At 43.7% G+C, this 20,513-nt stretch overlaps 3 protein-coding genes across 4 annotated transcripts in view; 1 reads left to right on the forward strand and 2 right to left on the reverse strand.

Moving 5' to 3' along the window:
* Positions 1 to 93: 93 nt before the first annotated feature.
* LOC107315187 (uncharacterized ENTR1 family protein-like) lies at positions 94 to 1,395 on the reverse strand. The gene is made up of 2 exons (XM_015865247.2): positions 1,097 to 1,395; positions 94 to 1,021 (listed from the first exon to the last, which is right to left on the reverse strand). The coding sequence occupies exons 1-2, from the start codon at positions 1,290 to 1,292 to the stop codon at positions 885 to 887; spliced, it is 333 nt and encodes a 110-aa protein (XP_015720733.1). The 5' UTR covers positions 1,293 to 1,395; the 3' UTR covers positions 94 to 884.
* UBR7 (ubiquitin protein ligase E3 component n-recognin 7) lies at positions 1,394 to 10,100 on the forward strand. Its single transcript, XM_015865244.1, has 11 exons — positions 1,394 to 1,592; positions 1,742 to 1,875; positions 2,209 to 2,269; positions 3,235 to 3,330; positions 4,362 to 4,415; positions 5,557 to 5,662; positions 6,073 to 6,257; positions 6,809 to 6,940; positions 7,304 to 7,466; positions 8,073 to 8,134; positions 8,624 to 10,100. Exons 1-11 carry the CDS (start codon positions 1,419 to 1,421, stop codon positions 8,714 to 8,716), a joined length of 1,260 nt encoding a protein of 419 aa, XP_015720730.1. The 5' UTR covers positions 1,394 to 1,418; the 3' UTR covers positions 8,717 to 10,100.
* A 1,208-nt stretch (positions 10,101 to 11,308) lies between these two features.
* BTBD7 (BTB domain containing 7) overlaps positions 11,309 to 20,513 on the reverse strand; it is a 46,675-nt gene continuing 37,470 nt past the window's right edge. For both annotated transcript variants that reach the window (XM_015865242.2, XM_015865241.2), the window contains 3 exons: positions 18,309 to 18,487; positions 16,756 to 17,184; positions 11,309 to 16,173 (listed from right to left, as the gene is read on the reverse strand). In XM_015865242.2, the coding sequence (XP_015720728.1) occupies positions 15,358 to 16,173; positions 16,756 to 17,184; positions 18,309 to 18,487 (1,424 nt within the window). In that variant the 3' untranslated portion in view covers positions 11,309 to 15,357. The remainder of the gene's footprint in view (positions 16,174 to 16,755; positions 17,185 to 18,308; positions 18,488 to 20,513) is intronic.

Here is a 20,513-nt window from a genome sequence, read left to right on the forward strand (position 1 = left end):
GTTACTAAAAGATGTGAGACCTGCTTATAGCAGAACTTTTCATATCAGCCTTATCTCTGAGCGGACAGAGAAGATGAATTGCCACAACTTCACTTAGAGGTGGAAAAGCACTTCTTTAATCAAGAAGATTAGGCTCAGACTTCTGCTTTCTCACGTAGAAGCTGTAAAAACAGGCAGTGTTCCACTTGTTCTGCACACTTTTATTGTGTCCGTGTCACAAGATGAAGCCTATTCACACTGCTTGAGCTCTGCTCCTGGGCAGCCTGGCTGGCAGCATCCCTACCTGCCTTGCCTTCTGAGCACCTTCACATCACAGTCAAACCTCTGCCGTGCTCTGTAACTGCTGCTGGGCCACGTCACCTCTTCTTGTGGGAGAGCGGGCCCAGTGGAGGGCATATAGTACGGCTGCAGCCCTTCAAGTGAGCTGTAGTAAAACATATTTCTTACAGAGAATGTTTCTCCTGGCAGCAAAGTAAGAACTGCGAGCTTTTCCTTTGTTCCCTCACAAAACCACCCACATGCCTAATCAATATCACAGTTACGACCTTAAGCTTTTTTTTAAACATAGAAGATTTACACTCTAAAGTGGATTTAGAGCTGTTTGAACCACCGAGCTCTAACAGCAGAGAACAGCTGGGTGTCACCACCATCTCAGCCTGTTCAAAGAAGCGCCAAACGCGTGCAGGAAACGCTCTCACGGCCGGGAGCGCCGGACAGCGGCAGTGACCGACACGGCAATGACTGACGGACAGCGGCAATATGACGGACAGCAGCAATGACCGACAGCGGCAGTGCCGGACCCCGCCGTTGGCCTCCCCGCTTTATTCCGCGCCGTGATCCCGCACAGCGCCCGGCGCGGCGTAACGCGGACCCACGCGCTGCGCTCACGGCGGCTGCACCCTGGTCCGTTTCGTTGGGGGGATCTCGTCCTGCCCCGCGGTCACGCCGTTCTCCTCCTCGTCGTCTTCTTCGTCGTTGTCATCCTCCTCCTCCTCCTCCTCTCCCTCCTCCAGGCCGTCACCTGCGGACACGACACGCGGCGCTCAGCTCGTGCCTCCATCCCCGCTCCCCGCCGCCCCCGGCCGCCCCCACTCACCGGTTCCCGGATCTCCGCCCGTGGCTCCGCGCCGCTGCTGCTCCAGCACGAGCGGAGCGAGCAGCTCGGCCACGCGCTCCTGCAGCTCCCCCAGCCCGCGCCTTAAGGCCCTTAGCTCCCCGCCCGCCTCCGCCGTGCACCGCACCCGCACCGCCCGCGTGCTGCCGCCCGAGCGCAGCTCCGCCACCAGCTCCATGGCGGCAGCGAGGGACGCGCCGCGGCCACGCGCCTCGGCCTTGTGACGCGCGCTCCCGCCGCCCGGTTCCGCTTCCGTCGTGGTGGCGCCGCCCGGCGCTTCCCGCCTCGGCGTCTGACCGCGGCCATGGCGGCGGCGGCGGAGGAGGAGGAGGGAGCCGGGCCGGGGGGCGGCGGCGTGGGGGCGGCTGAGGAGCCCGTGGTGTCCCTGGCGGAGGTGCTGGCCGAGAACGAGGAGCTGGAGAAGGAGGCGCGGGCCGTGCTGGGCGGCAGCGACCACGAGCGGTGCAGCTACTCACAGGTGCGGGCGGGGCCGGGAGCGAGACCCCCTTCCCTCACACCCCCTTCCCTCACACCCCCTTCCCTCGGACCCCCTTCTTTCCCTCACAGCCCGTCCCGGTGCCGGTTACTCCGGTGCCGGCCGCTCGTTACCGCTCGGTGTCCCCGCAGGGTGCGGTGAAGCGCCAGGCTCTGTACGCCTGCAGCACCTGCACGCCGCCCGGAGCTGAGCCCGCCGGCATCTGCCTGGCGTGCAGCTACGAGTGCCACAGCTCACACAGCCTCCTCGAGCTCTACACCAAGAGGTACCGGCCGGGGCTGCGGGGCGATATGCGAACGGATTAGGGGGGTTGGGGAGCGACTCTTTGCGCGGTGTGATAGTGAGAGGACAAAGGGGAGTGGCGCTAAACTCAAAGGGGAGATGTAGATTAAGGTGTTCGGCAGGAATTCTTCACTCAGAGGGCGCTGAGGCACAGAGAGCTGTGGGTGCCCCATCCCTGGAGGCGCTCAGGGTTGGTTGGATGGGATGCTGGGCTCTGACCTGCTGGGGGCAGCCAGCCCATGGCATGGGGTGGGAACTGGGGGGGTTTGATGTTCCTTCCAACCCAAACCGTTCTGTGACTCTGTGTTGTTTTCAGGAACTTCCGCTGTGACTGTGGGAACAGCAAGTTCAAGAACCTGCAGTGCAAGTTGCTCCCGGTGAGTTTGGAGTTGGTCAGTGCCCTCCTTCCAGCCGTGGTGCTGGCACGTGGCAGCACGTTGGGTGAGTGGGAGAGCTGCAGTGCTGCTGGAAGACCCCGGGGCCAAACACTGTGCAGAGAGCAGCAGGGACATCTCCCTGCCCTCTGCCTGTGCCTGCAGCCAGCATGAGGCCACAAATGTGAGCCTGCAGCCGTGAGTCTGACCGGGTCTGGGCTGGCTGTGAAGAACTCTGTGCTTCCATAGTGCTGCCTTCAGGTAGTCCAGCAGTTGTGACCTTTCAAGGAGGCAGTGAGAAGTGCTGCGGCTTCCAGGGCAATAACACACAACATAGAAGCAGCAGTGGGTTTGTATGCCCTGTTTGGTCTGGTGGAAATGGGGCAGAGCCATAGCTTGTAAGCCAAGGGCTGACAGCAGGTGATTTCTACAGAGACCTGTGACAGTCCTGAGGTGTCACTGTTACTCTGAGTGAATGAAGTGGGTTGTGTGGCTCTTCCTTCCTTACTTGGTGTGAAATCAGTCCAAAATCAGTTGTAGCATTTCAGCATCCATATGAGAACGCAGCTGACATCATGGAGGGAGTGTTCACATCGTCTCTTTCCTTCTCAGAGTGGTGGCACAAAACATTGGCAGTAACATCATATGGCAGCATTAGGCTGCAACTCTGTGCAGTTCTGAGGTCCCCTGGCCACATATCAGCTGTTTTGAGATGGGCTTACCTGGCAGTGAGACCCACCAGCCTGTCTGACTCAGAGCAATCTCTTGCATTCCTTATGTGCTCTGTCTTCTGCTCACTGCACAGCACAGGTGTCTCTGGGTGATGTTTAGATGTTCAAGCTGTGTGCGTGATGATTGATTTTAGGAAGTAAAGCTGAAGAGGAATGGGGATTATTCCAGGCTGTGCAGCTGTTCTGTCTGGTTTTTCACTGCATTGTATACTGAAACAATGTTTCCTTTCCTTCTAGGAAAAGGGCAAAGTGAATTCAGGAAATAAGTACAACGACAATTTCTATGGCTTGTACTGTATTTGCAAAAGACCTTACCCTGATCCTGAAGATGAGGTATGGAATACAAAATCCAGCAGTGAGCCTACATAGCTGCCATTCAAGCAGAATGTGCACGGGGCGGTCCTTGAGATGCACCAGGGGGATGATCCCACTTTATGAACCCACTTTATGAACCTTTCTGTCCCGTATCAGTTTTGGTTGTGATGTGCGGTATAAAGTGATTCCATTCTCGTGGTTTTCTAGTGGTAGAATATGTTTATACCTTAAAGACGGACGAGGAAGGCAAACCAGCACTGGGATGGAATGCCATTGCAGCTATCTCTGCTTCCTCCTTATAAAGCTGCACAGCTCCCTTGGAGGATGTGTTTCTCATTATCTTGAGAACCACTCGAGGTGTGGAACAAACAGATGTGTTAAGGGAGAGCAGACTCTGCTCCCTCCTGCCTGCAGCAGCACTGTGACAGGGCTCTGCCCTGAGGAGTCTCCCATGACAGCAGCGTTGGCCTTCAGCGTGAATACAGAACTGGGTTTACATACACACACTTCTGTTGGCACTCAGAGAAGTCAGGGAGTAAGGAAGACATATGTCTTTTTAAGTAGGAAAAAGGATAATATAAACTCATCTTTCCTAAGTGTAGAAGTGTCTTTAAAGAAGTCATTAATAACCGTTCTGTAACAAACTGGTTTGTATTACACTGTATTGTGGATGATTAAGCCAGGATCGTGGATTTCTTACACAAATCAGATGTCACCTGTCATGCCTGCTCATGCATTTCTGCTCGCTGCAAGAAAGATACCAACACTGTGTTAACTTCTTTCAGCTCTTTTGTGTGAGAATGCCTTGCTCTACTGGGAAAACGAGTTCTGTAATAGTAACTAGGAATTCCATCTGCTTGTCGGTGTGACAAATTACACACGCTGTTTCACTTGAGGGAAGTGAACCGACTATAACTGCTCATTAATGGCGGCTCACTGTGGGTGGGTGAGGATGGAAACGCAGTTTGTTGTGCACAGGGCTGTAGTGTGAGGCTTGGGGAAGATTCTGAAGGTTGATGTTAAGGCTAATAAAGTGACTGTCCATCCAGATCCAAGATGAAATGATCCAGTGCATCGTGTGTGAAGACTGGTTCCATGGAAGGGTAAGGAAACTATAAGTAGCAGAATTGCCATTTGCATAGAAATAAATTAGCGTCAGGTAAGTCCATATGTTAATTTTTACTTGGGATGTTTTGCTGTAATTCTTAGAAGATTATTATGTATATTCTGGGGTGTTTCATTTAATGTAGGGGGATATTAAATCTTGCACTGCCCTTCCCTCCAGTCTGAAAACATTAGCAAGAGCACTGCTGATTTCAGGGTTCCTCCTTTAGAATAAAACGGTGATTTCTCTATCATTGTCCTTAATTAGAAAGTTCTAATCATTAGAATCAGTGATGATTCTTGCTGAGACATTCCATCACCTGCCTGAGTAGGTCAGTCAGAAGAACGCTTTTAAGCCGTAGCTACTTGAAATAGAAAGGAACAAATGGCGCTGTTGGGTCCTGATTACAAGCTTCAGGAAGGTCTGTCAGCAGCAGCGAAGCGCTTGGCTGAGTGTCCCACTTCATGTGTGAGCATCGGGGCTTCCTTCAGCCTCTTCTCCCTTCAGGGGCATAAGTGAAATTCCATACTGGGTTGTTAGAAAGTAAAACCTTTGAAGTTACAGGATCAAAGGGGGAAATAAAAAAGGATGATTGGCTTCAATTAAAGTTCTTGTAGATGTTAAACCATGGCATTCTTTTTTATAGATGTGCCTATTAAGAATATTATGCTGCATGCTGGGAGCTTTGTAGGGATGCTTTTCAGAAGAAAGCAGGTGGTGCTTTTAATGGCTTAACCATTTCTTGGTGGTTTATGGAGAGGTTTGGGATGTCATTCTTCTCAATTCCACTGTGTGAATGACAGGAAGACTTAGAAGACATACAGGGAAGCAATCATAAAAAGTTACTCAGGTGCTTAAAGTGTGTGGTAGGCATCTTGTTAAGCTCCATTTAGAACGTAGGCATACGGGACTGTCAGCAGAGGCACATAAGCAAAGATAGAATGGTGTATTTTTTTTTCTCCTGACGTTTGATAAGCTCTTTCCAGTCTTTGTTACGCTGACGCTTGTTGCAGAATTACTGGGACAGTGTATGCTTGTGCTGAAAACGTGTTGGCAGTTGTTGTTTTACTTCATCTAAAGCTGAATCTTTTACTTTGCATTGAACATTCAACTGCTGCACGTTTGTTTCTTTTCAACAGCATCTCGGTGTGGTACCCCCGGACAGCGGAGACTTCCATGAAATGGTTTGTCAAGCCTGCATGAAGCACTGCCATTTCCTGTGGGCCTATGCTGCACAGTACGCAGGTGAAGAAAATTAAGAGCATTGAGACGATATTTCATTGATGAGTCTTTCTTCTGCTTTGTTGATTAATGACATTACGCTATTTAAGGGCTTGGAGAAGTGCTACTCTTTGGACGGGTCCAATGAGGGTAGGAGGGTCTGGAGGGTTCACTATTTTATTTATTCCCTCAAAGATTTGCTAGCATATATACAGATGAATGTTAATATTTATATCGAAGAACTCATCTTTCCGGGAATTTCAATGGAAATTTTAAGGACTCCAGGCAAGCTTACCTGAGTTTCTATTTTTCTATTTTTTTATGTGTGACAACATTTAAGGAGAAGGAGAAACATTTCAGTGCAGACCTATCTGAAATACCATAACAGAAAGTCACTACTATTATTTTCACTTCTGTGCTTGTTTATCTTCTAGTTCCTGCTTTGACCAAAGCGAATTCACTTGAAGATGAAGGGGTTGTCCTGAATGTTGAGGAAACTGAGGAGCAGAAGAAAGAAATAAAAAAAGAAAATAGAGCAGAACACCAAGAAATAAAGGAGGAAAAGCAAACAGAGCAGATTAATGAACCATCCACTAGTTCTGGGTCTGCTTGTCCAGAGGTAAATTGTGCTGCCTTTTCTGTCCTGTATGTCTTCATACTCATGATACATGAAGCAAAACTCACCTCTTCCTTCAGAGGATCAGTGAATAGGTGAATGTTTTCTAATTGCTATGTTCCCCTTTAGTTCCTGACACTACAGCTGTGGTCTCAGTGGGTCACAGCCCAGGCTACAGAACTTGCCTGTAAAAGTAGGTGAGATTAGGGTGCAAGATTTTTTTGTATTTAGGGTAGATGCATCTGATCCACTCAGCCTTTTTGCCTTTACTCTGAGGCAACTTCTGAGTTTGCTACAGTACAGCAGTGTTATGCATTGTAATTGCATTTCCATGACAATCCAGCTCAGATTTCCTTAACTCCTCTGGCTAATGCTTTAAGGTTCTAAAGAACAGTTGTACGTCCAGGGGGAAACTTCTAACCTACATTATAACCCTTGCATGGACAAAATTGTGTCAAAACCAAAAGTCTGGTACAAGGAAAATGGTGTATTGGAAAGAACAGAACAGTGTGTGTTTGAAATCGCAGAGCACTGAGTAATCTTTTTCAATTCAGGTAGGTGTTAAGAGTGAAGAATCAGGCTGCAAGCTGAAAGAGCTCCAAAGCAAGGGGGTTTCAAAAAAAGATACCGCCACCTTTTGGCCATCAAACTGGAGAAGCAAATTATGCACTTGTGAAGACTGCTTGGTACGTATTATGCTTTCATTGTAATCACCAAAGCTGGGAGAGGCAGGAAGTGGCTTTGAAAAGAAACTTGTAGATAGAAGACTGAGTGTCCTTACGCTGTATTATAAACACAAAATCCCTGCCCATGACATAAATACACCAGACCCTGTGGAACTAATGCAGTGTGGATAAGCTTCTAAACATCTGTACTTCCTTTGCAACTCCAAGACAGTCTTGTTTTGGAAGTCAGCATGGGGAAATGGTCAAAATGCATGATTCAGAACTTAGTTTTTATTCTTATCAGTGTTATTTGTGATACTGAATAAAAAAGGTGTGTATGAGAAGTTTTGTAATGCAAAAATCCAATTTGACATTATTCTCCAGAAAATGTATTCAGAGCTCGAAGTCCAGTTCCTGACAGATGAATGTGACACTGTCTTGGCTTATGAAAACAAAGGCACCAGCGATCAGGAAACAGACAAAAGGGACCCTTTAATGGACACCCTTAACAGCATGAACAGAGTCCAGCAAGTAGAACTCATCTGTGGTAAATATAAAAGTATTCATTTTTATCACCTGCTTTAGCATTTTAGGTGGTCAGTATCAGATCTTGCAGTTTACTTTAGAAGTAGTCTGAAATCAACACGTAGAAGACTATGACAGATTGCAAACCTCAGTGTAACTATAGAAAAGTCGTGGTTATAACTGACATTAAGGAATTAGATGGCATGGAAACTTCACTGTTAAATATCTTAGGTAGGGTAGTGATGATGTCTTCTGACATGATCTAATTTTTAGATGTTCATAATTCTGCTTTCTGGCTTCATTTCCCTTACTTATTCTGTTGTTTTGGCCATGTCTTGGTGCCCATCACTGTGAAGCTGGGGTGAAGGCTGGTTCTCAGGGTCTGTTCTACACAGCATGCTGAATTCCAGCCCATTTCTCTGAAGGCCACCTGAACAGATCAGTAATCAGGCAGCTCTTGTTTACCCAAACTTGTTTCATTCTTTGATGATTGCTATAATTTATAGCCCAGTTCAAGTCTAGATTTCACAAGTAAATCTAATGACAGAGGAAGTGCAGCAGGCTGCCACACACTGAACCAGCCGTGAACTAACTCTGTGTATCTTGTTTTGTTCTCTTCTCCACCCAGAATACAATGACCTAAAGACAGAACTGACTGACTATCTCAGGAGATTTGCAGATGAGGGAACGGTAAGCTGTATTTTGCAGAACTTGAAGAACTTTGTGCCAGAAATGGTGCTCTAAAATGGCATTGAAAGATTTGAGATACTGCTGTGCTACACTGTAGTGGTTTCCTTCTGTTTCATGCAGTTGCTGGTTAACGCAGTAGAGACCGGACAGTCCTGATTCAATTAGAACTTAACTATCTTATTTTTTTAAACATTGCTGACAATAATAGGAGTCTTATAATAACCTTGCAGGTTCCTTTTCTTGAGCAAGTTGTTATACATTTGTGCTTGTTTTTACACCTGGGAAACCTAACTTCCCTCTTTGTCTTCTCTTAAAGTAGAATTTGGGCATTAATCATTTCCATCGGGTAAGACAAGAAAGCTGTTTCACTACAGCTGTATCAGGGATTTCTAAAAGCTTTGATCGTTACCTAATGGAATGCTTGTAAGAAAAAGGTTTGTTTAATTGAAATACTGAACCACAACTTGGGTTTCCTGTTGTATCCCCAAGGTTGTGAAAAGAGAAGATATTCAGCACTTCTTCGAGGAATTTCAGTCACGGAAAAGACGACGGACTGACAGGATGCAGTACTACTGCAGTTAGAAGCTTTGAGGCTGAAAGGACGACTGGGAAAACAATGTGACAGAAGAGACATTTTTAGTACTTGGCTTCTCATCAAAATCCAACCAATCAAGTAACTGCCTCCACCTTCATTTTGTCTCGTTTCCTTTCTTTGTAGCACATAATGTGTTCTTAAAAGGTACACTGCATTTAATATGGATTTCATCATTGATGTTCATTGAAAGCTGGCCTCATCTCAAGGAGGATCGCATGGTGAAAGAATGTTGTGCCGCTGTTTATTCCTCTTCTCCTTTGACATATTTTTCTTTTAGCGCCTATAGCTCGACAGCATCCTAGAACGTGGGCATCGTATGCACTCTGTGTTGTTCAAGACTGAAGGGCATTGCTTTCCTGCTCTGAAAGGCCCGGTATTATCTCTTCTGATTGTGGTGATTCTAGCAGATGCTCCCTGCACAAAATAAGCTCTGTTTACTACACACGGGGAGGCCATGTCTCCTTATAAAGTAAAACATGCCTGAGTTATGATGTCTGTTGGTTTTGATCATGGTTGGTGAAACTGCATTCTAGAACTTGGTTCAGATCACATGAATTAAGCAGCACTGTACTTCTACACACTGAGTGCTGTGGAGGTACTCCCTAAGCCGGGGAGAAGCAAGGAATCATGGGTCAGTCTTGATGCAGCAGAACGTTGTATCCATTTTTATAAACTCAGAATCTTGTTCTAATATTGTACAGTGATGTTTTACACGCAATGATGTGTCTCAGATTTTATCCGCTCACTAAAATATAAACTATTGAGGAAGAGGTACTAGATGGCAGAATAAGTTGGGAGGGGGGGGATGTTGTCAGAGCACTTCTAAAGAGCTTTGATTTTAAGAATTCCGCTACATTCAATTGCTCCTGGAGACACAGCGGCATCCGGGTGTTTTGTACAGCGTAAGGGGGATGATCTTTCTGTAATCACTGTGATAATCAAGGAACAGGAGATGCTTTGCTGACTTTTTAAGGATTTAGTTGACTGCAATTAAGTTTTGCTTTTTCATAACTTATTTTGAGGCTGCCATAGGGCTTTTCTGTACTCACGAAACCAAAATCCTGCTTTAGGAGAGCTCTCATTTTTAACTCGCTTTCTGCAATTGGGAGACTTGTTTGGGGTACTATTCTGCTTCCTCGGTAATGAGACTTTTTAGAAGATCAGACATTTACCATTTGCCCTATTGTTTTTGACCATTTCATTTACATAAGCTAGAGTTCTAACAAAGGCTCACTTAATGAGTTTGTTTTCATGCGAAATGATAGTTGCTTTTAAATTTAACCCTGAGTATTGTATGTGCTTTTTTTTTGTAGCAGCTGTTACAGGACTTGTAACTGCGTATCTCATTAAAGTATGGAAAAATTAACTAACTCTTCTGTCTGCATGGGCTTGTTTTTTGAAACGCAGCTCTCGTGTTCCACGTTCACCCACAACCCAAACACCACCAGGATGGTTGTGTCAACCATATGGCTGAGAACCCTGTGGGAGGCTGAGTCAGCTTGGGCCAAGCCAAACCTGATGCTCTTAGAGCTTTGCTTCCAGTTCTGACCCAGCTCTCTGTGTGGGGCCACACGTTTCTAAGCAGGAGAAAGCAGCAGTGAGACTGTCCTCTGCTTCTTTACATGTCATCTGTTAAACAGCAGTAGGGCAGAAGGACAGAGGCAAATGCTGTCCTCGGTTTCATCTCATGAGTTCAGATCACCCTGAACTGAAACCCTGCATTTAGAACCATTTGCAATTCTCCCTCTAGCATATATATTTCAAAGCAAAACACAGCAACAGCTACCACAGCCCAGGTAGTACTACAGCATAACACAGTCCCAACATCTACTGTGCTCAAGAAATTAAAGCAAGTTCAGCTCCTGAACTTTCTGAGTTCCAGAACAATGAGATACTACAGCTCTAGTTTCATACAAGCTCAAGATTGAAGCCATGTGTTGCCTGTTTTTGGCATCAGCCTACACTAAGTTAGCATAGGGTACCTGAAATGCTCATCAGCTACTTGGGTGCAGACAATTTCACTTTCAGACTCTTAATCCAGGTGCATGTCCTTCCAAAATGCTATCCTCGAGGTCTGCTGTGAAGCTGAGCTGCTGTTGTGAACATAAAAGCCTGCAATGATGAAATGCAAGTTTAGGAAGTTGCTCCTAAAACTCATCTTCATGGCTGAGAAGGGGGAGGAAGATGTCAATTAGTATCAGAGATCACACAGTACTTTTCCTCCCTGCCTCCACCTCCTGTCTTACCCCCTTATTCCTCTTATGGCAGGACTTAACCCAAAGTATGTAACCGTTGTACATCAAAGAGAGTGTAGTCAGTGTTTTCACCTGCTGGATGACACGCTGCTAAAACTCGTCATCTCTTTGAAGCGGTGAAACAGTTGTTCCTCAGAAACAGATTCAATGAAGATCCAGCCGACATGGGATAACTGCAGTTCAAGGAAAGAATGCTGTGTATTTAATTAGTCTCTGGCTCCGAGAAAACAAACATCTTCTAAAACAAGGTTTAAGTCCAGCTACCTACCACTCAGCAGCGTCCTGCCAAAGTGGTGCCCAACATTAAGAAGCCACACAGGCACGTTCTATACAAGCCATTTATTTGAAATGCCAACTATACGTAGGATAAAGTCAGTGTTACATGCTTCTCAGCAACAGTAGAAAAATAGAACCAGTGAAAACCTTTTTACAACTGTAATGGTACTCAAAAGAGAAATGTATTGTTTTACAATGTATCACACAAGACTAGAATTCAAGTTCGGAGGTACCTAAATAAAAATACTATTTTTTTTTTCCTTAAAAAACACTATGTACAATTGAAGCGTAAACAAGTTTTACAAAGTACTGGTTATGCAGGTTGTAGAAAAAAACACTTGCATAGGACATGAAGTCAGTTTAAGAAAGTTTTTCTGAGCCTTTAGCATTGAAGGCACTTGACTTTATACCAGTAACAACACGAGGACAACAGAACTGTGACGCTGCAGAAGGCAAAGGCTGCCCCCCAGAATACAGAGAATCACAGAAAACCCTAATATGGTTTTACAGTTTTAACTCAGCTGTTCCCCTGCTTTTAGCAGAGCTCAGCACCACCTCTACCATAGAAGCATATAATTATTAGAAGAAACAACAGTGCCTCAAACAGCACGTGTATGCTTTCAGAAAACCCCAAACCAAAGAAACGCATGAAGACAAATGTTTGGGACGTTCTGGGACCCAAAACTGAGGCTTACAAGTAAAGGTGGCCCACAACCTTCGCTTTCAGAAATGAAAAATACAACAAGAAACTGCCTATCAACACAGCAGTTATTAACACGCAACTACAGTAACAATAAAACTTTTCAAAGGAAGAATCTGTTTCAGGAATTAAGTTATTTGTCCATATATTAAGGAAAACAAGAAGGGAGTCGAGGAAAGGGGGAAAAAAGTTTTTGCATGTTGCTCACTACATGAAAGTCTGAGCTCTCTGTTTAGCAGAATAAGGAACACAAATCATCCTCATCTAAGAAAGCTTAACGTTCACACCTCTATCCTAAAGCAACATGTAGTCACTAATCCACAATCTCCACCAGATTTGTAGGAGGAAAACACGTTAATTTCCAGCCTAATCAGAAAGTGCTTCATGTAAACAAGGAGCTTTTGCACCAAAGTTTCAGTAGAAAGAGAACAACGAGTAGCAGGTAGCATAGGTATGTGTGTTCTGTGAGCAAAGTACAGGAAAATGAGCTTCTGATTGGTGCTTCCATGAAGAACTAAGATGGTCTGCTCCCCTCCCCCTACAACCAACTAGGCAGGAAATCCCACCCTGGACTACAAAAAACAATTCCAGTCATTGGACAAATCCTTTTCAACTGAAGAGCAGCCACCATTAGCTGCAACCATCTTCCTAACTCAAAATATACAAATGAAAACAGATTGTCTTTTTTGGCCTGATTGTCTTTTTGGCCTCCAAAGGACTTGCCTTTTCTTCTGTACCTGCTTTTAAATACTTTATTCTATCCTTAACACTGCTAAGCTTCTGAGACTTCAGAAGCAGTTTTGTATTCTAAAATGCAGACCTGTCCTCCACTCCAGAAAGGCATTTCTCACAGCTGATTCCAAAGCCAAACTAATCTATTACTTCCATCACATCATATCCTTAAAACTTCTCAGTCTGTATCAGCCATGCACCCACTGATTTCAAGCTCAGAAGCTAAGTCTAGATTTCAGCCTCTCCTCAGCCCCGGCACACAGTGCCACAAACTGCTATGGATTGAAGTAGTTTCTTTCAAAAGAATATGAATTCTAGGTAAAAATAAGCTATCCGGGACAGCTGTCCTCAGAAAGCTTACTGTGATGTTTTAGCAGTCAAGCTACCAACATACATATGATGCACATGCAGTGAGTTTCAGGTTCTCTTATGTGATGAAAGTTAATGCTTCTAACGCTCAGGAGCACGAGAGCAAAGTGTCTGGTTAGAGCTACAAAGTAAGACAGCGCTGTGCTCAGTCTTCTGAATCAATCCCATGAACCTCAGTCCTTAAGCATGGGAGCACTGCTCCCCCCAGCACCTTTGACATTTAACAGCATTCTACATGGCAGCCCCACAGAGGTAATATGCACTGGTGTTGAGGTCAGGACTCATTTCTACTGTGGTTAAAAAATGGTTTAAAAGAGGCTAATGGAGGAAAAAAAACCATCTCCCCTCACCCACAAAATACTTACATGACCCATGCAGTTCAGTTTTGTTTCTCCTCCAACCCTACACTGTGCCTTTCAGGGCTGTGCCTCAGAAAGAGCATCTGCAGAGCTTCCATAGAAGCAGAAGGTATAATATAGAGGAGGCATTAGGATTTATTGGCTCAAAACCCCACATCTTCATTTCTCTAGAAGCTATCTGGTAATTCTGGAATGTGGTATTCAATGTATAAAACTGTTTTGTGGCTGGAAAGCCTCTCAAGCTGTAATAAAACAAGATGTGTATGAAAACCTGCCATCATCTAAAAGTAAATCTGCAACAAGATTTCTCTGAATAGTATTAAGCATTTTGAGCTCATTAGCAGGAAACAGCCTAACCTTGATTAACCTTGATGTAGTTATTAGGTCATAACTTGGGAAGTTTTCAGCTAATGGGAAATTCCTCGTCATAGAAGATGCATTAAAAAAAATAAGATAAAATAATAAACCTCACACCAATCAGGCCATTACCAGTAATCACTACACTGCAGTGGCATCAGATCCCTACCCTACATGCAATGAAGCTGTGGTAAGAACTAAACAGTAACTACTAAGGAGAATACACTTAACTACAACTGTCACACAGTTGCAGTGGTGAATCTCAACCCAGTAGCAGGGAGCCAGCCCCAAATCCTTCCTTCTTTATATGATGGCATGAGATGAATCTCATTTCTGTTCTTTAAAAAAGCAAGGTAAGGGGGATGAGAAATATAACTTAAGAGTGCTAAAACTTCACACACTTAATGCTGGAGCAGTTACTCTTCACTTTGATTTCTTTTTCCCAGCAGAACAGTGGTGATTACAAGTCAGCAATACTTCAAATCAGATAAGGAACACTGAACGATGTCTCTAAGAGTGAAGCCCTTGTTTAAAATCATAGGCAGGAGAAAGCAAGGCAATGAGCAGTCACCTCAGCACCTCCAGTGGACACAGAACCCTCTTAACTGGAGAGTTACTATTCAGGCAACAGCACAGGATTCTAAGCCTTGACTTACTGACACGCCAGGATTTAGTGTGAATCCTCAACTCCTCTCCTCACTTACTCACAGGTAGGGAGCAGCTGGAAGAAAAAGTTATTACTCTCCCTTTTACAGTATTTCTAGATTCACTTCCACATGGTCAAATGAACAACTCTAGTCTGGATAATAAGTGCTTTTGGGTGATCACTGAATTCTCTGCAATTAAGCAAACAGAATCAGACAGATCCTGGTGAATTTTACTGGAATTTAGACTCCTAAATATCCCCTTGGATACCTGAAGTCTCACGTATTGATCAGCTATACGGTAAGACCAGCTGCCAGAACCTTTCAAACAAAACTGGATTCTTGCTGTAGTCATAAAAATCAGGAAGATTTCAGATCTAAAGAGAAGAAAAACAAAAAACAATCTAACTAAAAACGTAGTGTTTCCATGTGCTGTTCTTTGGAATTCCTATAATTAAAAAATAAACACGTTGTTGCTATCTCATAAGAAAATACATTTCATAATGTGCAACTCCGTGCACATAGGGAAGTGGCAGGTGAAAGGGAAAATGCAAAAAGTATGAAAATACAGTCCTTTAAATGTGACAAAGTTTAACAGATTAGTACAAAACTAATACACTAAAATAGATGTACAGGTGCAAAAGGCTACCAGGTTGTAGAAAAAGGTACCAGTTGTTGTTGTTTTTTTTTTAAAGGCTTAATTAAATGTGCTAAGAAAAAAACAAAAAAAAAGGTTTCCCACAAAATAAAACCAGAAGCAGCATTAAAATCTGATAGCATGCCATCTCTAATAAAGCAATGTATGTACAAAATAAAAGGATGAGACTGAATTCATCTGCTGGCATGAATGAATTTGTCTGACAGAAGTCAGGCCAAAAGTTGCAAAGAATGGGAAGTTTACAACTCTTAGGCACAGAGAAATAGTGGAGGTTGCTTTCATAGGGCAGATTTTTTATACAGGAAGTCTGGTTTGTTTGGAGACCTCCTTCCTCTGCTTACTGCATCTTCCCTTTCCAAATCTGCACTTCTCTGTGTCCCATGCTCCAATGGCTCATCATCTGCCATTCTCCTATTGACTCTCTCTTCTTGCATTTCAGAGGCGTATGCAGAGTGAGAAGGTCTGTTGGAGGTTAGCCCATAGGTTAAATCAGTTTCCATTTTTGTTCTTCCCCTGATGTGAACTGGGCCATTACCAGCACTTTCCTGGGTAGCCAACGCCAAGTCCAGTCGCTGGGGAGGTTGCTCTAAGACATCGAGGTGTATTGGCTCATTCTTTTGTCTGTGTTGATGCCCATCCTGGGAGATCAGGTATTCCCTCCTAGAATCCTCTTGCTTTTTAGGAGATATCTGGGAAGGTAGATAAGCTGGCTTTAAGCCACTTGGTGATGCCTTATTGTGGCTATACAAATCTGGGCCATAATACATGCCTTGTGAAGGCAAAGGACTGTGCCTGTTTGGTGCTGGAGTGGAAGGTCTGCATGCAGCATTAGAGAAGTCATAGAAGTCAGGATATTCCTGCTGATTTTCTCGAGCATCAATTTTTTGCTCTATTGCATGTTTCTTTCGTGACGTAGGCATGTGTCTGCTCTGAATACATGAAATGTGCTGGGGTGGACCAGGCCCTACCTCTGTAACTGTCTGGCTTAACTCTGTATCAACAGTAAGCTCTGGCAGTCTTCTGTCTTTTAAAGACATGGCTGACACCCCCATTGCAATATCTGGCATCAGTTCGTTTAGCAAGGGCTGAGTGCACTGGAAAAGAAAAAGAAAATGGTTCACAAAAAGGTAGCAGCAGAAGTATAGTATTACAGTATTATAGTATTTAGTTTAGTTATGCTCTAACAGAACTTCTCCATGTCCACAGTTACCAATTTCTGCTTGCCTGCTCACTTTAAAAATGCTTTCTATGTATGCAAATCCTTCACAATCTCCACAGATTTCCTTTATACACACCTGTTTAGTTTGGGGCTGCTTACCTGTGAATAGCCAAAACTTTCTCACTATTTCTACCACTGAATTACAACACGCAGTCCTCTACAGAAGTTCACATGGAGCAAACTGTTATTTCAGAAACTTTACGAGTCCAATTCGACCCTCCAAAAATCACTCCCTGCCCTTGGAGCATTCAGTCTTCCACAGATGCCACCATACCCTTTGGATGCAAAAGACTTAAACAGGTTTTGACAGAGAAGTCTCCTCACCACCAGAGATGCTGCTGTTTTGACTAAGCCAAGTGACAACACCATACGAATTCTTTCCACCTCCTCTCAACAAGCTACTTGGAACTACTACTTACAACTACCAGAGACAGGGAGGAGAAAATATAATACTTACTACTTGTTTCTCAGCTGCCATCACTGCTGCTGCTGCAGCCACAGTTTGTCTCCCCAGGCCTGTAGTGTTAGTGCAATCAGGGGGAGCTGCTTTCACACTGGGCAAGTAGACAGGAGGTGCAGCTTTGGGAGCTGTTCGGGAATGGAACAGTGAATGGTTACATGGGTAAGAAAAGGACCGGGAGGGATGTTGACTTGGCACCCTTTGTTTCCAGCCCACTTTGAACTGGTTGTGAATAGGAGTTGCTGGTGGGTGGTATGGAGGTGGAGGAGGGGGCAATGGTGGATGGAAGGCCACAAAAGAGTCCAGTTCTGTAAACAGGGTTTCTGCAGTGGGAGTACTGTTCACACGACATCGTCCGGACTGTCTCATAGTCAGGAGAGGGCTTTCGTCCCCAAACCGCTCATCAGGAAAGAATTTGTGAGGATTCTGCAAAGGAAGAAAAACATCAGTGACAGAAGTGGGAAGCCGTCCAGAAAACAGCAACTCAATCTACTAGTGCTGTACCAAGTATTTTGCAACAGGAAACCTCACAGCTCAAGGCAATTAAAGTTACCATGGATTATTATCGTTAGGAAAGGCAAGTGGCATCAGATTTGCTACATGAAAAAGCTGACCAACAGCTGCAACTTGCTTAACAGCAACAAAAATAAGCAGCACTTTCATTTCCCCAGTTCTGACACAGTCTATGCAGATCTACTGAATCACTTAAGCTGTTTTCTCTGATTCCAGAAGAGATCAATCTAATCCACTAGTCATGCTCTGACTAGCCTCAAGAACTGCCTCTTGATTATTAAGAATGTAAGCCGTTCGTATCGTTCACTCTGATTATACACTATTTACACAGTCAGATAAATCACACCATTCTTTTTAGAAAGTTATTTTTTCCCACCTTAATTATTCAAGTTTACAAAAACAAAGGACAAGTGACAAATACAAAAGCTCAGGAAGGAGCAGCAAGCCACTCACATGTGAACATCACCACTTGTGTGCTAAAGCTATCATAAACTGTTTGCCAAGTATCTGGAAGCAGAGCAATAAACCAAAAGTTTGTAATGTTTCATCACCTAGTTCCAAACAAGGAGAAGAATGCCAAGCCAGTCTTTCCCTAGAAAATAGCTTTTCAGAGCCTTCAGTTAAAAAGACACAAATAAGCCAAGTACTCTTGTTGCTTCCTTGAAGGCCTAGGCAGTGTATGTTAACACTGCTTTACCCTACTTAAAAACAATACTTTAATCTTAATTTACTTTAAATATGAGATCTGACTTTGCTTCCAGTATCTGTGGCAGTAGGAACAGTCTGAATGGCAACAACGTTTGAAAAAAAATATTAATAGATTTCATCTATACATGTATGAAATCTCACTGTCTCACATTACAGTCTCACTGTAATTTGCACCTGGGTGGCTCTAAAGTTGGACTCATTTTAAAGCATCAAGATGTTGTCCACACACACAAAGCAGCTCTTACTGCAGATTACACATTCAAGTCAACTCAGTCAGAAGAAAACCTGAATCCAACAATTTCTGATCTTACAATGGCAACTTTCCATACCTGCAGAAGTTCAGCAGCAGCATCAGAAAGTCCAAATTCCCGCAGCACACGAATCTGAATCTCATAGCTGACTGTGGCACCCTCTCCGCAATTGAGAGCGTACGCTCTCTGCACCTGCTCAGTGTGACGAAGCTCCTGCAGCCGTTTGATCATCTCTTTTACAACTAGCAAATTGGGAACTGGTGGGACAGCAGAGAACAGAATTGGGGATAACAGATTACTTTTAAAACTGTGAGACACCAAGTTAATTACGATGGTTAAGTTTAATTGTGAAGGAAAATCTAACGCTAGGATGACTAAGCTTGTCTTTTTTTTCCTTTTTTTTCCTTTTCCTTTTTAAAGAAAAACATTCCTCCAACCACAGCTCAACTCACACACTCCTTGGAACACCATTACTGAATAGGCATACATCACACAAAATGTACATCATTTTTCCAGCTTCTGCTAGGGTGAACCACAAATATAGCCTTCTTTTTACCCTTATGATGCAGGAATGTTATGATTTGAGTAGGGGCAGGATATCTTAAATAACAACTGACTGCTCCCTCATGAATACTACAGGCCAAGAATTCATTGATTTTTTTTGGCACACACTCTATACTTCCAGTGGAATTCTGTAATCACAAGACCATAATATCAGTATGCAACTACAGAAAGAGTGTCTGAAAAAAGTAATTACATAAACAATGCCAACATAAACCCATTAGATGGTGTTGCTTTATGCAGCCATATTGAAATCATTAAACAAAACCTTTCCAAAAGGAAATCATATATAATTTGGGGGGAATTTATGCTGTTGCAAAAGTTTCTCATGCCACTCTTCACTGCTGTTTGATGACAAACTGTATTTCTTTGTGGTCTTGCTGTCCTTCGGAAAAAAAAATGTGCCTATCAGGAAAGAACAAGTCCAGACCTCTGAATATATAAGTCCTGGCATCTGACCTGTCACCAGCTTTACAGGGGTTATGTAGTACCATGACCACATGTCCATAGTGAAAACTCAAAAACTAAGCAGACGAGGCAGCAAGAACAGTGTGAAAAGACATCTGTGCTACACAGAAGGAAAAAACCCAACACTGCAGAACTACAACTGTTCCCAATTTCACATTGTGCATGAAACAAATCTAAGCAGTGCAACTTTACTTTTTCTCTTCCAAACTGAGTTCCTGTACTAGGAAAATGGCATCGATTCTATCTAGTCTTCATGGCTCACAAATATATCTTTTACTTTATGCTCCATACACCTCAATTGTTCTTAAAAATCCCAGCTTGGCAATCAGATGTTAGTTACACCCAACATTTACAAACGCTGAAAAACAAATTAATAAGGATTGTAGAGAAGTTTAATTAGTTCTCCATATTACCGAGCATAAAAATCATTTACGTTTATCATTAAAAATGATAACCCAGGATGTTTTGTTTATGATTTTTTTGTTATTATTAGTGGTGGTTTATTGTGTTTTTGTTTTGTTTTTTCACTATTATTCATGTAAAACATATAGAAGGGATGTTATATATATACACGAAAAATATAACTTGGGTGTAGGATTCCTAATTCAAGCTGAAAATGGCAATTACATGTAGAACCTGTTCAACCTTCAGCAGAGATTGAACTCAGAGTAGCATTGCAACAGAAGTACCAAGACAAGCTATCAGTGTCTTTTAGGCAAATAAAGTCAATCAGCGACAGCACAAGCAAGATGCAAGCAACAGATTGAGAATACCTAAACTGCAAAGCAGCTCATGTTCCCAGAACCCAGTCTAAGCAGCATTTGAGACAGAGCTGTTGACGCCTGGTTCTCCCTTCAAGAGCTCCTGTGCAGTATCTGTGCTTCAAGGACAGACTCCTGTACAAGTTAAGGGTCTGGGACATGCCTTAATCTCCTCAAACTGGCTCTCATCTATCCTTTCTGCCTCAAAGAACTGGCAAAATAATCAAATATTTCACATAATTACAGAACAAAGTAAAGCAGGCAGTTACGTGACAATATCAGTGCTCCAGCTTCTGGCTGGGCTCATAGCTCACATCTATACTCTAAGGGTTGACAATAAATCCTAAGTATTACATTGTATAGAATCAAGCTGCAGTGGAGTTTCCAATTGGCCAAGATGCATCACTCCCCCCCAGAGTCAGATTTTTTCCAACCACGAGAACTTCTGCAAAATACTGGAGACCTTTGAGATCCCATTTCCTTTGTCAGTTTC

This window comes from Coturnix japonica, chromosome 5 (assembly GCF_001577835.2).
Source record: "Coturnix japonica isolate 7356 chromosome 5, Coturnix japonica 2.1, whole genome shotgun sequence".
In the NCBI taxonomy this organism is placed as follows: domain Eukaryota; kingdom Metazoa; phylum Chordata; class Aves; order Galliformes; family Phasianidae; genus Coturnix; species Coturnix japonica.